Source organism: Psittacula echo (assembly GCF_963264785.1).
Source record: "Psittacula echo genome assembly, chromosome: 8".
NCBI classification, from domain to species: Eukaryota; Metazoa; Chordata; class Aves; order Psittaciformes; family Psittacidae; genus Psittacula; species Psittacula echo.
This window is the reverse complement of record NC_137744.1, coordinates 22,637,652-22,653,069: the sequence shown is the minus strand read 5'-3', so window position 1 is coordinate 22,653,069 and position 15,418 is coordinate 22,637,652. Positions and strand designations below refer to the sequence as shown.

The 15,418-nt window shown below is 43.5% G+C and overlaps 1 protein-coding gene across 2 annotated transcripts; it reads right to left on the bottom strand.

Moving 5' to 3' along the window:
• Positions 1 to 860: 860 nt before the first annotated feature.
• Positions 861 to 15,381, bottom strand: PABIR2 (PABIR family member 2). 2 transcript variants are annotated; one of them, XM_080624422.1, is made up of 11 exons: positions 15,085 to 15,381; positions 11,669 to 12,837; positions 11,247 to 11,325; positions 9,957 to 10,013; positions 9,542 to 9,585; positions 9,407 to 9,461; positions 9,081 to 9,182; positions 7,676 to 7,764; positions 7,061 to 7,125; positions 4,671 to 4,767; positions 862 to 3,612 (listed from the first exon to the last, which is right to left on the bottom strand). In XM_080624422.1, exons 2-11 carry the CDS (start codon positions 11,782 to 11,784, stop codon positions 3,462 to 3,464), a joined length of 855 nt encoding a protein of 284 aa, XP_080480548.1. In that variant the 5' UTR covers positions 11,785 to 12,837; positions 15,085 to 15,381; the 3' UTR covers positions 862 to 3,461. The 2 variants fall into 2 exon arrangements, with proteins under 2 accessions (XP_080480549.1, XP_080480548.1); XM_080624423.1 differs by lacking the exons at positions 9,957 to 10,013; positions 15,085 to 15,381 and having other exon boundaries at positions 861 to 3,612; positions 11,669 to 12,014.
• Positions 15,382 to 15,418: the final 37 nt, after the last annotated feature.

Genomic DNA, 15,418 nt, shown 5'->3' with positions numbered 1-15,418 from the left:
GCTCAGGTTAACCTTTGCATACAGCCCCCAGTGTGGGTCTGGCTAGAGAAACATGTCAAGCTGAAGCCTTACATTTCAAATGGGTTTAGCGTTTTGAATCATTAAAATGAGTGCTCTATTTTTATCATTACTGAAAAAAGACCCCAAACCCCAGCATAGCTTTCCTCATGTATTTCAAGGAGTTTTCCAATAAAGTCTGCAGGACTCAGCTTTACATCCTCACCCACTGACAGTTTAATTACTTTCATTGTAGAAGAAAGTATTTAATCACACAGAGTCAGGAAAACAGCCCCTTAAATACAGGCTTTTGGGCCCGTGATCCCCAATTTGAAATTCAATGAAGGAGAATGAAACATGCACGCTGCAATCCATTTCCTGACTCAGAACACTTGATATTATCAAAACATAGAGTTCCACAGCTGACACACACATTTCTCTAAAGCACTGGTAAAACCCTTCCAGCATTTTAAGCCCATGAAATGAGGATTCAGCATGGTTCAGATCGGATCTAAAGGCAGTGCTAGTCAAAGACCAACAACGTAATGCTGTGCTCATGAACACATTAAAAAGTCCATCTAAAATGCTGCTGGAATTACGCTGGTATTTGAAACCTGCTTCTCAACAGTGACAACATTAAAGGTAAGTCATCACTGGTGATTCTCGGCAACAGATCTGCACTAATGGTTCCTTATTTAAAACAAGGAGGCAAGACAGGAATTCTCAGACACTCATATGGCAATTCAGCATAAGTAAGTCTGCTGAGGTCATAAAAAACAGTAAAATGTGTCAATAGTTATAGACTAAAGCTGACTACCAGCCCCAGCTGCCCTGCTTCCTCACTCTGGTATCTAATTCATTACAGACAAGCCAGTTACCAAGTCCAGAAGTGCACCCTCTAGTCAGTTTTAACCAGTGTGCCGTACCAGCCTTCACACTGCCACAAAGATGGGTTCTGTCAGCAGCAGCAACTCACGTGCAGTTAAGTGCAAATGTCAGCTATTAAAGTATCAGAAAAGCCAGTTTTAAAGTGAACACGTTGTCTTAAAGCTGTGAACGTGAAAGAGAACACGATCCGAGGTGGTTCCTACTGCACTGCATGATGCCATTCATTCCGAAACAAGAGACAGCCTGCGTCTGTGTTACATACATAGTTTATAAAAGAGCAATGACTTCTGAAGAGTAGGGAATAGCCAGAACACTCCAAAACCGGCCGTAACAAGAGTATATGTGCATTTGCTTTATGAAGCTTACATTCTAATGTTTACAAAGGCCAGCACTTGTAGAAGACTCGCCACTAACAAACAAATCTGGAATACATCCATTGTACAGGTAAGTCAGCCAAAAATAAGCAATAGCTGTGCTCTTCTCACTTATAGGAAAGCATGCAATAGGTTTCCCCCTTCTGCCACCCCCTGTTCAGATTTCTACACCACAGTCACAGTAAAAGCACCCTATGATGAAACTGGGGCACAGGCACCAGGTTGAATTTTATCACAGACACTGTTTATCAACGTCCTGCAGATGTCAAAGCAGCCTTCTGCTAGCACCAGAGAGGCAGAGAGGATACAAGCATGGATACAAAAATATTTAAGTAATTTAAGACATCAAAAAAGGTCAAGAAATAGCACTGGGCATATACAAATAAACTGAACATTCACTCCTGTAGAGCTCCTTTAAAAATGGCACCAATGGACAGTATTTTACAATATGCACATTTATTCAAGGTGGGGAACTAATGCTCCACAGGTGAAAAAGGAGAATACAAAGAAAAGTGCCACTGTTGGCCCACGATGGGATTGCTTACAATCGAATGGGAACACTTGGAAAAATAACCTGGTATGTACATGTCTCCTGGGAACTTAATGGCTTCTTCAGAACACAAATAACTATGGTTGCCCCCCTCCCCTTTTTTAGCCAGACAGTATTGCCAGAGCTTGTGCTCCCTTTTCAAGCACATCATCTTACTTGAAATTCAGTGCTATTTTCTTTCAGAAAGATCAGAAGTTGTACTTTTAGGTAACAAAAGCATTTATGTTACAAACATTCAGAACCGGAAGCTTATGATTCTGGCAGACAACGTTGCGTATTAAATACAAACCAGCCAGCAATTACTGAACATAAAAAAACTTATTCAATCATAAAAAAATACTATAATTCATCACCACAGACTTTTTACATAGTTATAAATAATAAATAGCATAACACAGTAGATTACAAACGGATTTATTTTGCCCCGTTAAAAGTCTTTAAAAAGTAAAATATCTCTTGTCTTACCTCAGCCTGACCAAGGTACTGTAGCAAGCCTGCTCAGAGCTCAAACATAAGCCAAGCAATACACAGAGCTCGTGTTCAATCCAAACTTTCCACTCTTTCCTTAGAAATGGAATCTTTGCTCAGCTGTTTGCCCTGCTCACGACCAACAAAGGTGTAAATGCAGCTGCAGAGGGCATCACCTTGGCTGCTGTCTTGGGCTGCTCACAGCACTCAGAGAGAGCACTAAGGAAAGCTGCCTCCAGGGTAGGTTCTGGTGAGCACCCTATAAGAAGCTGTACATAAAAGGGCTTTCCCCACCCACCCCTCTGGTTTTACATTCCATCATTTTGTAACAATGTCCCCTAAGGCACAAAAATACCTATGACCTCAATGCCATGGGAGACATTGGCGGTGCCATACATGGTTCTCCTACACAGTAGTTTAAATAACTTTGTTATCTGCACTGTATGTCTTAGATCGAGGCATGGATTCATTTTCCTTGGCCAAACCTTGTTGAATATTGACCTTATTTCATAAAATCTGTAGGGTAAAGGATCTGGGGAGAGAACTACGCAGCTATTTTAATCATGTTTGTAGGGTACTGTTATTTCTTCACTGGTGGCAAAAGTGCCAATCATTTTGTTGTGGGTTTTTAATGTCAGAGAGGGAGATTTCCACACCCACTGTAAGAAAAACGACTAGCAGCACTAAGAAAAGATTTTGCTTCCTTCCATAAAAGAATTTTTAGCTAGTGACTAAAGATAAAAACACCAAGGAGAATATTTTTACTCAATGGTAGAAGTGCCAGAGAATAAATCAGCATTTTCAAATCCTCCAAATCAAATTCTTTCCCTAGACATAGTGACCACAATAATAATAGAAATAATTCTCCTACAAATTGCAACACTACTAGGCAGATACCTATTCTTGGAATCAAATTGTGTATGCAAGTTCCTGAAAGCAAAAAGTTAGTATAATCTGAGCAGACATCTTGTTTAAAAAAAACACAAATTGGCAAAACCAGACATTAATATGGTCTACAACGTCCATTAAATGGAAAAAATCAAAATCACTGGAAAGTCACCAAGGATTAAAGGAACAAGAATAGTTTTCTTTCAGTAATCCTCGTGTTAATGGTTCAAGAATGAGAGTTCATTTCTCTGTACGAGTGTACAGTGAGGAAACAGCACAACCAGACACAGATTAAGTCACTTAGGTGAGAGATCATCCATCAGAATGAACGAAGAGCATGAGTTGGAGCATGTCACTGGAGACTCTGTGGTTATGCTGCCTTTAGTCAGCGAGTCAGAGGATGAGCCAACACTGCTGCTGCTCCCATCAAGAATATCTGAAGACAGGCTGGGGAAGAAGGAAAAGTTCTTTAGCAACAGGGGCACAATGACTGTGGGTACAAAGCCAATGTACTGTCACCTTGTAGAGGTGTAGGAGACCTATACTACCACTCAGTCTTTACTGCAAGACTGGCAGCCCTGAAGACTCCTTGTTTTCTGTAGCATGTTACAGATATATTCATGCTCCTTATGGGAACGAGGAGCAGAATTTCTTTTTTCTTTTTAACATGCAGAATAAATCATCACTCTCATTTTAATCAGTCATAGGATATGACAACAAATGACAATAAAACCTTAAAAGATTATAGAAAGGAATAATAAGAACCTAATCAGCAATGCAGCAACAATGTCATTGCTTAGCTACTATGTTCTTTAATGTTGCACTACTCAGAGCAATATTTTGAAACCTGTTTTCCCCTTGTAAGGAATTCTCCTGTTTTGATTTTGATGTCTTGCTACAAGATTCCAAAGGGCATAAATGGATGCTTTTACCATTTATGCTAGAAGCAACATGAAATAAAATCTCTCTAAGCAGTTCCAAGTCTGTAGGTAGACTGAAATTGTAGTAACAGAGTTGATATTTTACAATGCTTATCTCCTGACTTCTGACACAAAAGAGAACTCAGTTTTTAATGAATCCTGATAAACGAGACTGTATCACCAAAACCATGAATAAAACATGAACTATGTAAGCGCCGTAACTATTCACACACACATCTTTTGAGTATGCAGACAAAATACCACAGATACTGTATGAGTACCACCTACAACACAGTGAAATAATGAAGCACCCTCAAAACCAACTTCGCTTATGAACCCACAGGGATTTGTAACAATCAGATTCAGTGTAAAGGTTTTGATACACAAAATCTAGGTTAGAGTCTGCTCAGGAAGATCTGATCAAAGGAGCAGGAGGAACACTGTCACACTACCACAGGAGCAGTTCCCAGTAACACGCATGAACAAGCTAGCAGCAGAGTATTTTTTCCTGGAAAACAAACAAGAGCACTTGTGATCCATGCACACTTCCCATTTTGGCATTTCAGGGCACATGAAATAGTTTACCATGAACTGAGATCGGTCAGATGTGTAACATCTGGAGAAAGCATGTTGGTTGTTCCTTGAAAAAGTCTCTTTGGCTGACTTTCAGTTTCCATTTCACCTAAGGAAAACAGTGCAAATAATCAAACTCACTTGAGTCTCTGGAATGCCTGTCCATTTAACATTTGTCTATGGTAAAAGGGAGGACTGTCCCATGACAGTGCAAAGCTATTGTAACCCAAATCCTCTCATTCAGCAGGTCAAGCACTTGGGTAAGACATTCATTTGATACTGTTGAATAACCATCCAGTCCATCCTTAATTTAACCAATGCTTCAGCAGGATCTGAGGGGCGATAACAATCTCAACGACATAAAACTAGGGCAAAATAATCTAAAGCAAACTAATTACTGTGACTTAATTTTAAGTAAGCAGTTGGGATGAAGAAACTGACATCAGCCACAATAGGGAGATTAAAGTTCGTAGTGATTATAAAAGCAGGAACAGCAGCTTGGCTCACAGTTTCACACTCCTGCAGACAACAAATTCTGATGCATATGTACACTGCTACAGAAAAGCTGAATAGAAAACAAAATGGCACGTGTATGCATTTCCACTTACTCATCGTGGATCAGACTATCTTTGTACCTGCCATCATCTACTGATGTTGAACAATAAACCCGATGAGGAGAATTCATATAATCTGTTTAGTGTAATCTGCCCTTAGAATGAGCAGGTTCGTGAATAGCTCCTGTACAACAGACACATTTAGAAATATCAATTTGCCAATGAGAAGCTTAAAAAAACCCCTTTCAGCTATAGTATATTTTCATTCTTAGTTTGGCAACAAACACATATGAAATGGAAAGAATTGTTCTGGCTTTTCACCTACACTTCGCAACAGTTGTGGTGCCAGCTTGAAAAGCTGAAAGAGATTAAGCAGTATAGCAAACCAAAGTACATATTACTATATGTCATGCAAGAGAATTATACTACCACTTGGTTTATAAAGACTGATAAGCCCCCTAAACTTTCTTTAGCTCATGGAGGTACATTCGTTTCTTCAAAGGGAAAGAATAACAGCTTCTATCAAGCTGAATGGGCAAAACCCCTCACATTTATAATATATCCAACCCACCAACTTAAGTAACTTCAAATTTCACAAAGACAAATCTGCTCCAACACACTGCACAGTGTACCAGCATTTATTCCCTCTAGAACTGTTCATACATTGCTTTCTCATCCCACATGTTACGGTGTCATTTTGTTACCATGTCACATCTATAGAGTATGAACTGTAAAGCTACTGCTAAAATTCAGAAATAACAGAATTCTGTATTTAGGAAAAGAAATTAGGGTCATTGAAATGGGTTGGATGTTTTAAAACTAAGTAACATTGAAAATTTCTTGATATTTCAAGTAAAAAAGGCAAACTCCTATCTCCACATCGTAAAAGATGCTACACAACAGCACATGGATAGGTGAGGAAAGCCTGCCCCTTACCTGCTTTTAATACAACCTGGGTAAAGCCTATCATAAAACATTGAAAGTAAATCAATGCAATATGAATACTTATTCCTTACTGAGTCTGATAAATTTTTGTTCAATATTTAATGCCTCTATAATTCACAGAAAATAACAGCCAAGAAAAAATTGGCATCCATGGGAAAACTTGCCTCTCTCCCCTGTCAACTCAATGTAAATTACACGACATTCTTTATCTGATAGAACAAGCAGCCCTAAAATAACACTAACCAGGACCATTTCTCGAAGGCCAAGCCTTGTAAAATAAAGGGAGATGCTTTTTATGCAGTTTAGAGTGCCCAAGTTAAAATGCAGAAAGAATTAGCATGGGTAGAGGCAAGCTTGTAAACATCTCAATCTCCCAGTTCTACTATGGAGACTTGTTCTGGGCTGTGATTTAAATATCCTTAACATGGAATACTTCCAGGAAAGAATGCAGTTTTCCCCCTCCAGGAGGAAAGCACTGATCTATTCCACTTCTCTAAACACTCACCTTCTGAACTTTCAGAGTGAAAACAAACATTCAGTACTAAGTTTAGCAGATAGCGCATGATAAGCAACATTCCTAAGATGAACTGAAGGGTGTGCACTGTACAGTGGTACTCTTAGGAATGTCAGGGCTTAGGAATATTCATAACATTGCATTTGATGTGTAATAAAGTTTGCTTCTTTTAAGCAATAGCTGCTTTTAAAGGTTTTCATTCTTGTATTTTAGACTAGCTATTTTACACTCCATTTTTAAGTTACAATTGCCAAATTCCAGTTCACCATGGATACAAGTGCATTGTATTTACAGAACAAAAAAAACATGGAAAAAAGAAATGCATCCAGCTGCATAACTACATCCCCATATGGATCAGATAAAACATCTGATACTTTAAATACACATACCTTTTCTTTTAATGGGGCCAAGAACACTGGGCCTGATACAGTTAATAGGACTTTGACTCCTCCTGCTATGGAGAGAATACCAACACTCAGTCAGGCCTGTTTCACCACACCTAGCATCAAACCAACACAACCACAGCACACTTCTTTAAAGCTATTCCTGCACAAATGGAATTCTTAGGGAGTCTAAATACATAGATAACAAAGAAAGCGCCTGCTATTAGAGCAGATTATCTGCCACACAAAATTGTAGTACATTTTCCAGGGCTTTCTTCTTCCCTTAGTGCCTCACATCCTCATGTCAATCATGTCCATTTCTAAACTGCATTTAGTATACAAAATTGATATGCTGGAAAAGTTAAAAGTTCATTTGAAGTACCCAGGAATGTCCCCACAAGTTACCAAGTCTAGGCTGAAGTTGACACAGGCTTCTATAAGAGCACCCCCACAAAGCTACTACTGGTAAAGGCTGAACTTTCAGAGCATTTTTACGTGGCAATACTTCAGCTACTGCAAAACTAAAATCACTTTTAATGTCTTAACATCAGCTTTAGCTGATCTTCATGCCAGCCTTGGAATTTAAGCCAATGTATACCTGTTCCTTGCAATGTTACTTACTTGGTGAATCGCCTTGTTGGACTGGGAATAGGACTTGGAGGTAATCCATTACTGCTCACAAACATTTGCAATGATGGTGAAAAACATTGCTGCAGAGAACATCACAGGAAGGAACTTCAGAATTCCCTTTGAAATATTCAGTTGTTTCACCCCACCCTCCAAACAAAACATCCCCAGTTAAAGAAAAGCTGGTAACAGCGTAAGGCAGAGATGATCATCCACAACCTTAGAGGCATTAAAACCTTAACTTGCAAAAATAGACTGCCTAAAGCAAGCCCGCTGAGATGAACCTAAAATTCAAACCCACAGGAAATCTGAAATGGAAATAGAAGCTGTTTTCTAAATAAGAGAGTTGTTTCTGGTCTTCCTGTTACATTTAGAAGCAGCAGTACAGTACTCAGGACTTGCTTCTTTCAAGGGACTTGTTACACAAACAGGCTGAGTTGACCCAAAATACATCTGACCTGAAAACTTAACACAGTATTCCAGATAGAACAGAGCTCTGTGGTTCTGCAGCTCATTTGAGCTTAGCCCATGAATGCCCAGAGCTAAGCACAAAAATGGTTTTCTGGCAAGTTATCTACTACTGCTTTACAGTCGTGATTCCAAAGGTACAGGAGCAGCTGTCAGCATCAGGGTTACACTAGGAACACATTTACTCAGCACTAATATGATGCTCCATGCATACACCATCAACAATACTAGCTGAGGCATGTAACAAAATATAGCAGTACAAAAGCAGAATCACAAAAGGGTGATTCTGAAAACAGGGTCAATCAGCCCATCTATAAACACAGTTCCCAGTTTCTCTGTGCTGCATTTCAGTTTTCCAATCCTCACTGGAAAAAGCAGTTTATCTAATATACATATATTCCCTTTCTCCAGCATCTGCCATCAGTCTTCAGAGCAAGTTCTGCACACTGCAGTCCTCCTTCCTAGTGATTTATGCCTTCCTTTCCATAACTGACGGATATACTTCCATCCTCCTCACCACACAGATCTGCAGCTTCTAGTCTTTGCCTACATTCTTACTCTACACAAATGATACATTCCAATGCTGGTGCTTCTTCCCCAGCAGCTCCCACTTACGCAGCTGAAGATCACGTCCAAATCTGATTGCTATAATGACCTCTTCCAGCTCCCCTAGAACCAGAATCCTGACCTATCCCAACATCACACAGACAGCAGCAACTGCAAACATTCACTCTTGAAACTACGCAAGCTCTAAGATGGTAAAGATCTGATTCTTAGAAACAAGTAAAATGTGGGTCTGGGTTGTGGGTTTGTTTTGTCGTTGTTTGGTTTCTTAAAAACTATCAGTTTGTGAAGTTACACAGTCCTCACAGTTCACCTTGGGCTAAAACTCTGAAGTGTTCTTTTCAGTTTGGTATTTCACTTTTCCTACCTTTCCTATTCCTCTTGTAGGTGAAGGTGCAGGCGAAACTGGAATGAAGTCTATTCTCTTTGGGGAGGAAGATTTCTCAGACTTGTCCAAGTCATTGTCGCTCTGTAAACACAAGGTTTCAGACTTAACACTGTCACAGGACACTACCTAGGAATCCAAGGCACAGCCTTCTAGTGGGAAGTCACTGGGCCAAATGCACAAAAGCTAAAGCAGATAAACTTAAGTTCTTCTTCAGTTATTTTCACAGTTAATGTCTCTCTTTCCCTTAAATTCTTCAGTTGAGTGTAATAGTAGAATTAAATAGGAAACATCTATAAAAAGATTACCAGGCTCAAGCTTTCCTCCCATGACTGGCTTATCTGCATTGCTGTCTGCACTTCCCTAGAATACAAAAAACCCCATCAGTAGCTACAAAGAGGATAACTCTGGCTATTTTATCATTTTGTTTGAATAACACCCACCTTTCATGCGCTGTTTCTCGGTTCATTAAATCCACTCCCTCCTCCTGCAGGAGATAAAACATCCTCAGTTTCCCCGTAACATTTGCTTTGTCACAGGTAGTTGCAATAGCACTCATGATTCAATAACCTGCCATTAGAACTGAAATGCAAACAGCAGGACCACTCCAGAAAGAAAAGAGCTACCAGCCGAGCTCAGTTTCTCTTAAATGAAACAATACATCAAAAATGAAAGGTAGCTTAAATATGACAACAATAAACCTTGCAAGGATGCTTCCTTGTTGGAACTGAATCTTGAAAAAGACCCGGTTTTCTCTAGTGCTTGAAGAACTCAACAGGAAAGAAACTCCCATTAAGTACTTCATTATTGTATGTTTTTCATTCTGCTACTAAATACATAGATAAAAACTACACTCACCCTCCTGATCTGATGAAGTCGGCTGCTAGGAATACGAATAGGAGATGATGACAACAACTGAGAAAAAAAAGGGACAGCCACAGTGATTAAATCACATCTCAGCACCTTGCATACATCCTATTCACCACCACCTCCATTCTTAGTGAATTAAAAATGAGCTGTACTACACGTGGATGACTCAAATCATGTTGCAAAAAGAAAACACTGACCTTCAAGATAGAAGACTTGTTTTACAACTTACAAATCCATTCTATCACTCAGCAAGTGGCACAGAGCTCAGGCTTGCACGCAGACACTGCTCAGCATTTCAAATACACAAATACCATGAGACAACTGAGAGATTTTTTAAGTGAAATTATGAACATTTTACAATTCCCTGCTGCCCAGAACATGATGACAAACTCCTCTATTAACTTACTCAAAGAGCTGGCTCTTATAAAGGAGAAATCCCAATGTTTCAGCTCAGGTTTGAACAACACTACCTAAAACTTGACTGTTGCAATTCTCCAATTTTACACATCTTATTCCTCTGGAACTCTGGCCACCATCACATACAAATGGGCCAACAGTCCCCACTGAGGATGCCCATTCGTCCTCTGTAACACCTTCTGATTTGAGTGCCAAAATGTTACTCTTATTTCTAGAAAATCTCGTAACAAGACACAGAAGAGAATCCTATTTCAGGACTTTAAGTACTGCTTTTCTCAAAGCCCGTAGGACTGTATCTTCACAAGCCTCAAGATGAGAAAGAAAATGCTCAGTGGAAAAGAGCATTTAGATCCCTGAGTTGATATGATGGAACAAAGAGAAATGCACCATCTTTGACAGGTTAAACAGCAGTACTGTTACTGACAGGCTTAAGTAACAGAGCAGATCATCACCCAGCAAATTACTCTTCTTTAAATCCTTTTCTGACATGTAGTGTTCACCCTTTCCAACGTCAAACAAATAGGTCAGTGAAGACTCAATGCCCTGTTCATTCTTACAACAAATTAAAAGACTTTTAACTGTGACAGCAGTTTTCTCTTCCAACCCATGGTCAGGTCCAAGTTAACGTCAACCTGAAGCACACACAGCTTCAGCTGCTGTTATCTTCATGGCGACATACAGGTAACAATACACCAGCATTATTTCATTGCAGGTTGCAGTTACAGCTAGAAAAAAACGCATAATCTCCAGCCTGAAAGGTTGCTGGGATGCACGGTGCAAACACAAATCAAGTTTAACTTCATTTCTCCAGCTCAATTACTTCGTGTTAGGTGCAAACAAAACATGCTTAAGATTCCTCACCATGCTATGACGGCTCGTAACTGTTGTGCTGTTCCTGCGAGTTCGCAGCACGTAAGGCTGAAAAACCTGCGAGTTGTCACTGGGGATGGAAAAGAAACTTCTGTGAGTAGCTTCCTAAGGGGTGTTCCACTTACAGCTGCCCAGCACCCGAAAACACCCATTTCACGTCGGCAGAAGCTCCACTTTCGATGACAAGGCAGCCACCTTCCCCCGCCGCCCGCGGCGATCCGCTGCTGCCCTTCTGCAGCAACCCGCCACCCCAACCCGAAACCGGGGACGTGAGGCCTTCACCGCGCATCAGCCTGCGCCGAGCACCAGAGCGCAAGGGCCCGGCTGGCTGCGGGTCGGCCTGCATCGCTCCACGGTTGGGCCCCGCGAGACAACGCGCTCCGGGGCTCCGGGGCGGGCCAGGCCGCGCTCACCTGAGCCCGTGGATGAGCGGGGCGCTGTTGGATCTCCTCAGGCCGCCCCCGTCGCTCGGGGCCGCGGCGCTCCCCGGCGGCAGCTCCAGGTCCAGCTCCATTTTCTCCTGAGCCATCGCGGCGGCCGCGCCTCCGGCTCCGGCTGCTCCCGCTCCGCCGCGATGCCCATTCACTGCCGGCGGCCGCAGCGGCTCCTCATGCCGCCGCTCCCCCGGCCCCTACAGGCCTCGCGGGCGGCGCCGCAGGCACAGGCCGGGGGCGCGCCGAGCCCGGCGAGGGGGGCGGCCCCAGCAGCGCCCCATGCCGGGGGAGGCCCGGGGGGCGGTGCCTTCCCCCACCCGCTGCCGCCGCCACACGGACGCGCTCCCGCTGCTCGCTCCGGTGAGGCCGCCTCAGGCCTCGGAGCGCCTCGGGCCGCACACCCCTCCACGCGCCCGCCGCCGCCCAGCGCGCATGCGCGGGAAACCGGGCGGAGGCAGCGCTCCCCGCCTCACACAGCGCATGCGTCCCTTGGCCGCACCGCGGCACTGCGCATGCCCTACAGGGCGCCATCCCGCCCGCGCCGGCTGCGTGCGCGCTCCCGAGGAGCGGCAGAGCACTCGCGGAACGGCTGAACGGGCGGGGCGCCTGGTTGAAACGGTACAGGGGGTGCTAGGAGACCGACACGGGGCGTGGTCTGCGGGGGCCAGGGGTTCGAGTCCCAGGGTGGCCATAAGACTGGTCCGATCTTACCTAGGTCGGTCCCGCGCTCTGCCCCAACAGAGCAACGGTGAAAAGCCTTTGGGACCCTGCTCAGGGGTAGGTTTTCGCTCCTCAGCTGAAGTCTCACATCGTTCCCCAGTGTTCTGCTGTGCTACTGAAGAATGTGCTGTGTTTTTAATCAGTAACATGAGCCTCATGCTGCTGTCAGAAATCCAGCATAAAGTTCATTACAAGACACAAAATTCTACTTCTTGGCTGCATTTGGGGCTCGGGATGACATTTACAATTCTATTCCAAGCAGCAGAATGTTGTGCTTCCAGATTCTTATTTTCCAGTATTTTTCTATAATAACAATTACAGTATATGTTTGTCTCTTACACACAGGGGATCTTCAGGGTCTCTACCAGCACCAGATTCATAAAAGTTTTCATTTTCTCCAGGGAAACAGCAATTCTTTTTCCAGAGCACTAGGTACAGAAATAGTTAAGATAGAAAAGTGAGGATTTTTCATCATGTCAACTTTCTTAAGTGGCTGGATTAATTATTCTCTTAGAATATTAAGGAATACTAGAAAGAAGCTCTTCCCTGTGAGGGTGCTGAGGTGCTGGCACAGGGTGCCCAGAGAAGCTGTGGCTGCCCCATCCCTGGCAGTGTTCAAGGCCAGGTTGGACACAGGGGCTTGGAGCAAGCTGCTCTAGTGGAAGGTGTCCCTGCCCGTGGCAGGGGTTGGAGCTGCAGGAGCTTTAAGGTGCCTTCTGACCCACAAGATTACATTTAAAATATTTTCAGGATTTTTCAATATTATTTATATTGGAAAAAATGGAGACAAAATTCCTTGGTTTTTATGAAAATAGAAGGGAAAAGCCACCTTTCCCACTCTTCACACTATGATACATCATGGTCAGTAATGATACCTTTCTGTGAGATGCTGCAGAGTTGCCATCTCCTGCAAAGATCAAGAAGGTAAATACCTAAACCCTACTTTTGCTCAATTTCTAACAATGATGATTCACTGGAAAATTAGGATCTGCTGCACAAGCAAAGCCTGTTGCCTCTCACTGCCACCGCTCACTAAATGCACCACCACGCTTTGAATGCTGCACCGTTCTTCTGGTGAAGTGCTTCAGCAGGAGCACTCTGCAGCCTGGAACAGCTCTCCCAGTGAGTGCTGAGTGCCCAAAGGGCAATTCCAGTGACAGCATCTAGCAGAATACCCAGCTCTGAATGGAAATCCACTCAAATCACTCATATGTGTATGTTTGCTCTGCTAATACAAAAGCCACCTGCAGAATGTGACTACACTGTCAAACTATGTGGCTTTTGCTACTTATTATTATTATTGTGGAATTATTTTGTTATGTCCTTGCTACTACAGACAGCAAAAAGCTTCAGATTTAGGGGCCTATAAGGATGCTGGGGAGGGACTCTTCATTAGGGACTGTAGTGATAGGACAAGGGGTAATGGGTTCAAACTAAAACAGGGGAAGTTTAGATTGGATATAAGGAGGAAGTTCTTTACTGTAAGGGTGGTGAGGCACTGGAATGGGTTGCCCAGGGAAGTTGTGAATGCTCCATCCTTGGCAGTGTTCAAGGCCAGGTTGGACAGAGCATTTGGTGGCACAGTTTAGTGTGAGGTATCCCTGCCCATGGCAGGGGGCTTGGTACTGGATGATCTTAAGGTCCTTGCCAACCCTAACTATTCTATTATTCTACAAATGTGGTGTACCAGGATACCCTTAAAGGGAAAAGTCAACTATCCCCAAAATGTGGCTGAGAGCTCAAAAACACCTGCTTCATGTGCTCCAATTTTCCAACACATCAGGCCACTGTCTGACCAGCTTTTTCCACAGCCAAATAACCTTAACGGGGAATACAAGAGATGTGGGGACTGTCAAGGTAACCCTCAAAGGGTAATGAGGCAGGGAAAAGGGGATGTGGCTGTGGGAGAGTTGTGCTGTGGAACAGAATGAGGTGAAAGATGGAAATGAGGAAATCACAAATAGCTGAGTTGGAGGAACAGTGCAGATGAGCACGGTGAGAGGGATTAAGTAAGGAGAGAGTTATGTTAAACAGAGCTTTGGGAGGATACAGGTGAAGGATGGAGATTGCAAATGGGAAAATGGAGACTGGGAGAATGAGAAGTGGGTACAATGCTATGTGGTGGGCATGAAGTTATGGTGTGGACAATGATGTGGGAGATAACTTGGTACCATCAGTACCCTGGCTACAATAACCACAGCCACATGAAACTACAAAATGCTACTAAGCGTGTGACCTGTGAACAACATGTTTTAGCCACCTACAATCCACCTTTCTTTCGTGGTTATTAAAGACTGCCTGAAAGTCTCACCTGGAATATAAGCTGATGGAGACATGCCTGAAGAACCATCAGTTACATTTCTGAGAAGTGGCGATGGTTAGCTACAAACTCAGATGCTGGTTTTATTTGAAGGTTCAGCATTGTAGCACTTTGTGAGAAAGCACTAATGAACATACGTCAGACACCTAGAATATTTACTTCTGAGTGTAAATACCTGGCAACAGTCCGAATAAAATGGTTTAACTAGTCAGATGGATAGGTACATGGTGACAGTATCGACACTGACACATTAGCCCAGGGTGCACAAGGGCAGAATTGTTCTGTACACACACGTTAAGATTGGGTTGACAGAAGCTGCTATGGCAGACCAAAACAGGGGTGCAGCAGGGACTACCTGTGCCTCAGAGCCGGGCTCCATGGCGGGGGAACTGGGGTCTCCGACAGGCCGCAGCCGGGGCGGGCAGCCCCAGGGAGGAGACAAAGGCATCTTTAAGCTTTCTCACCGCTGCTGTACTTGTCCCGGCACCGGAGAGCCGCGGTCTCAGACGGGCAGTGCGGCTGGTGGGGCCGGGTCACCTCACCTCAGCGACCAGGCTCACGTCTGCCAGTGGTTGTAGCTGTCCTCTCCTGAAGAGCTCGGCAGACAGCAGCGCGGAGGCCGCACCGAGCCCAACCAACTGCGACACCGGCAGCACGGAGCCCCGGGGAACCGAGAGCGCTCCCCGCAT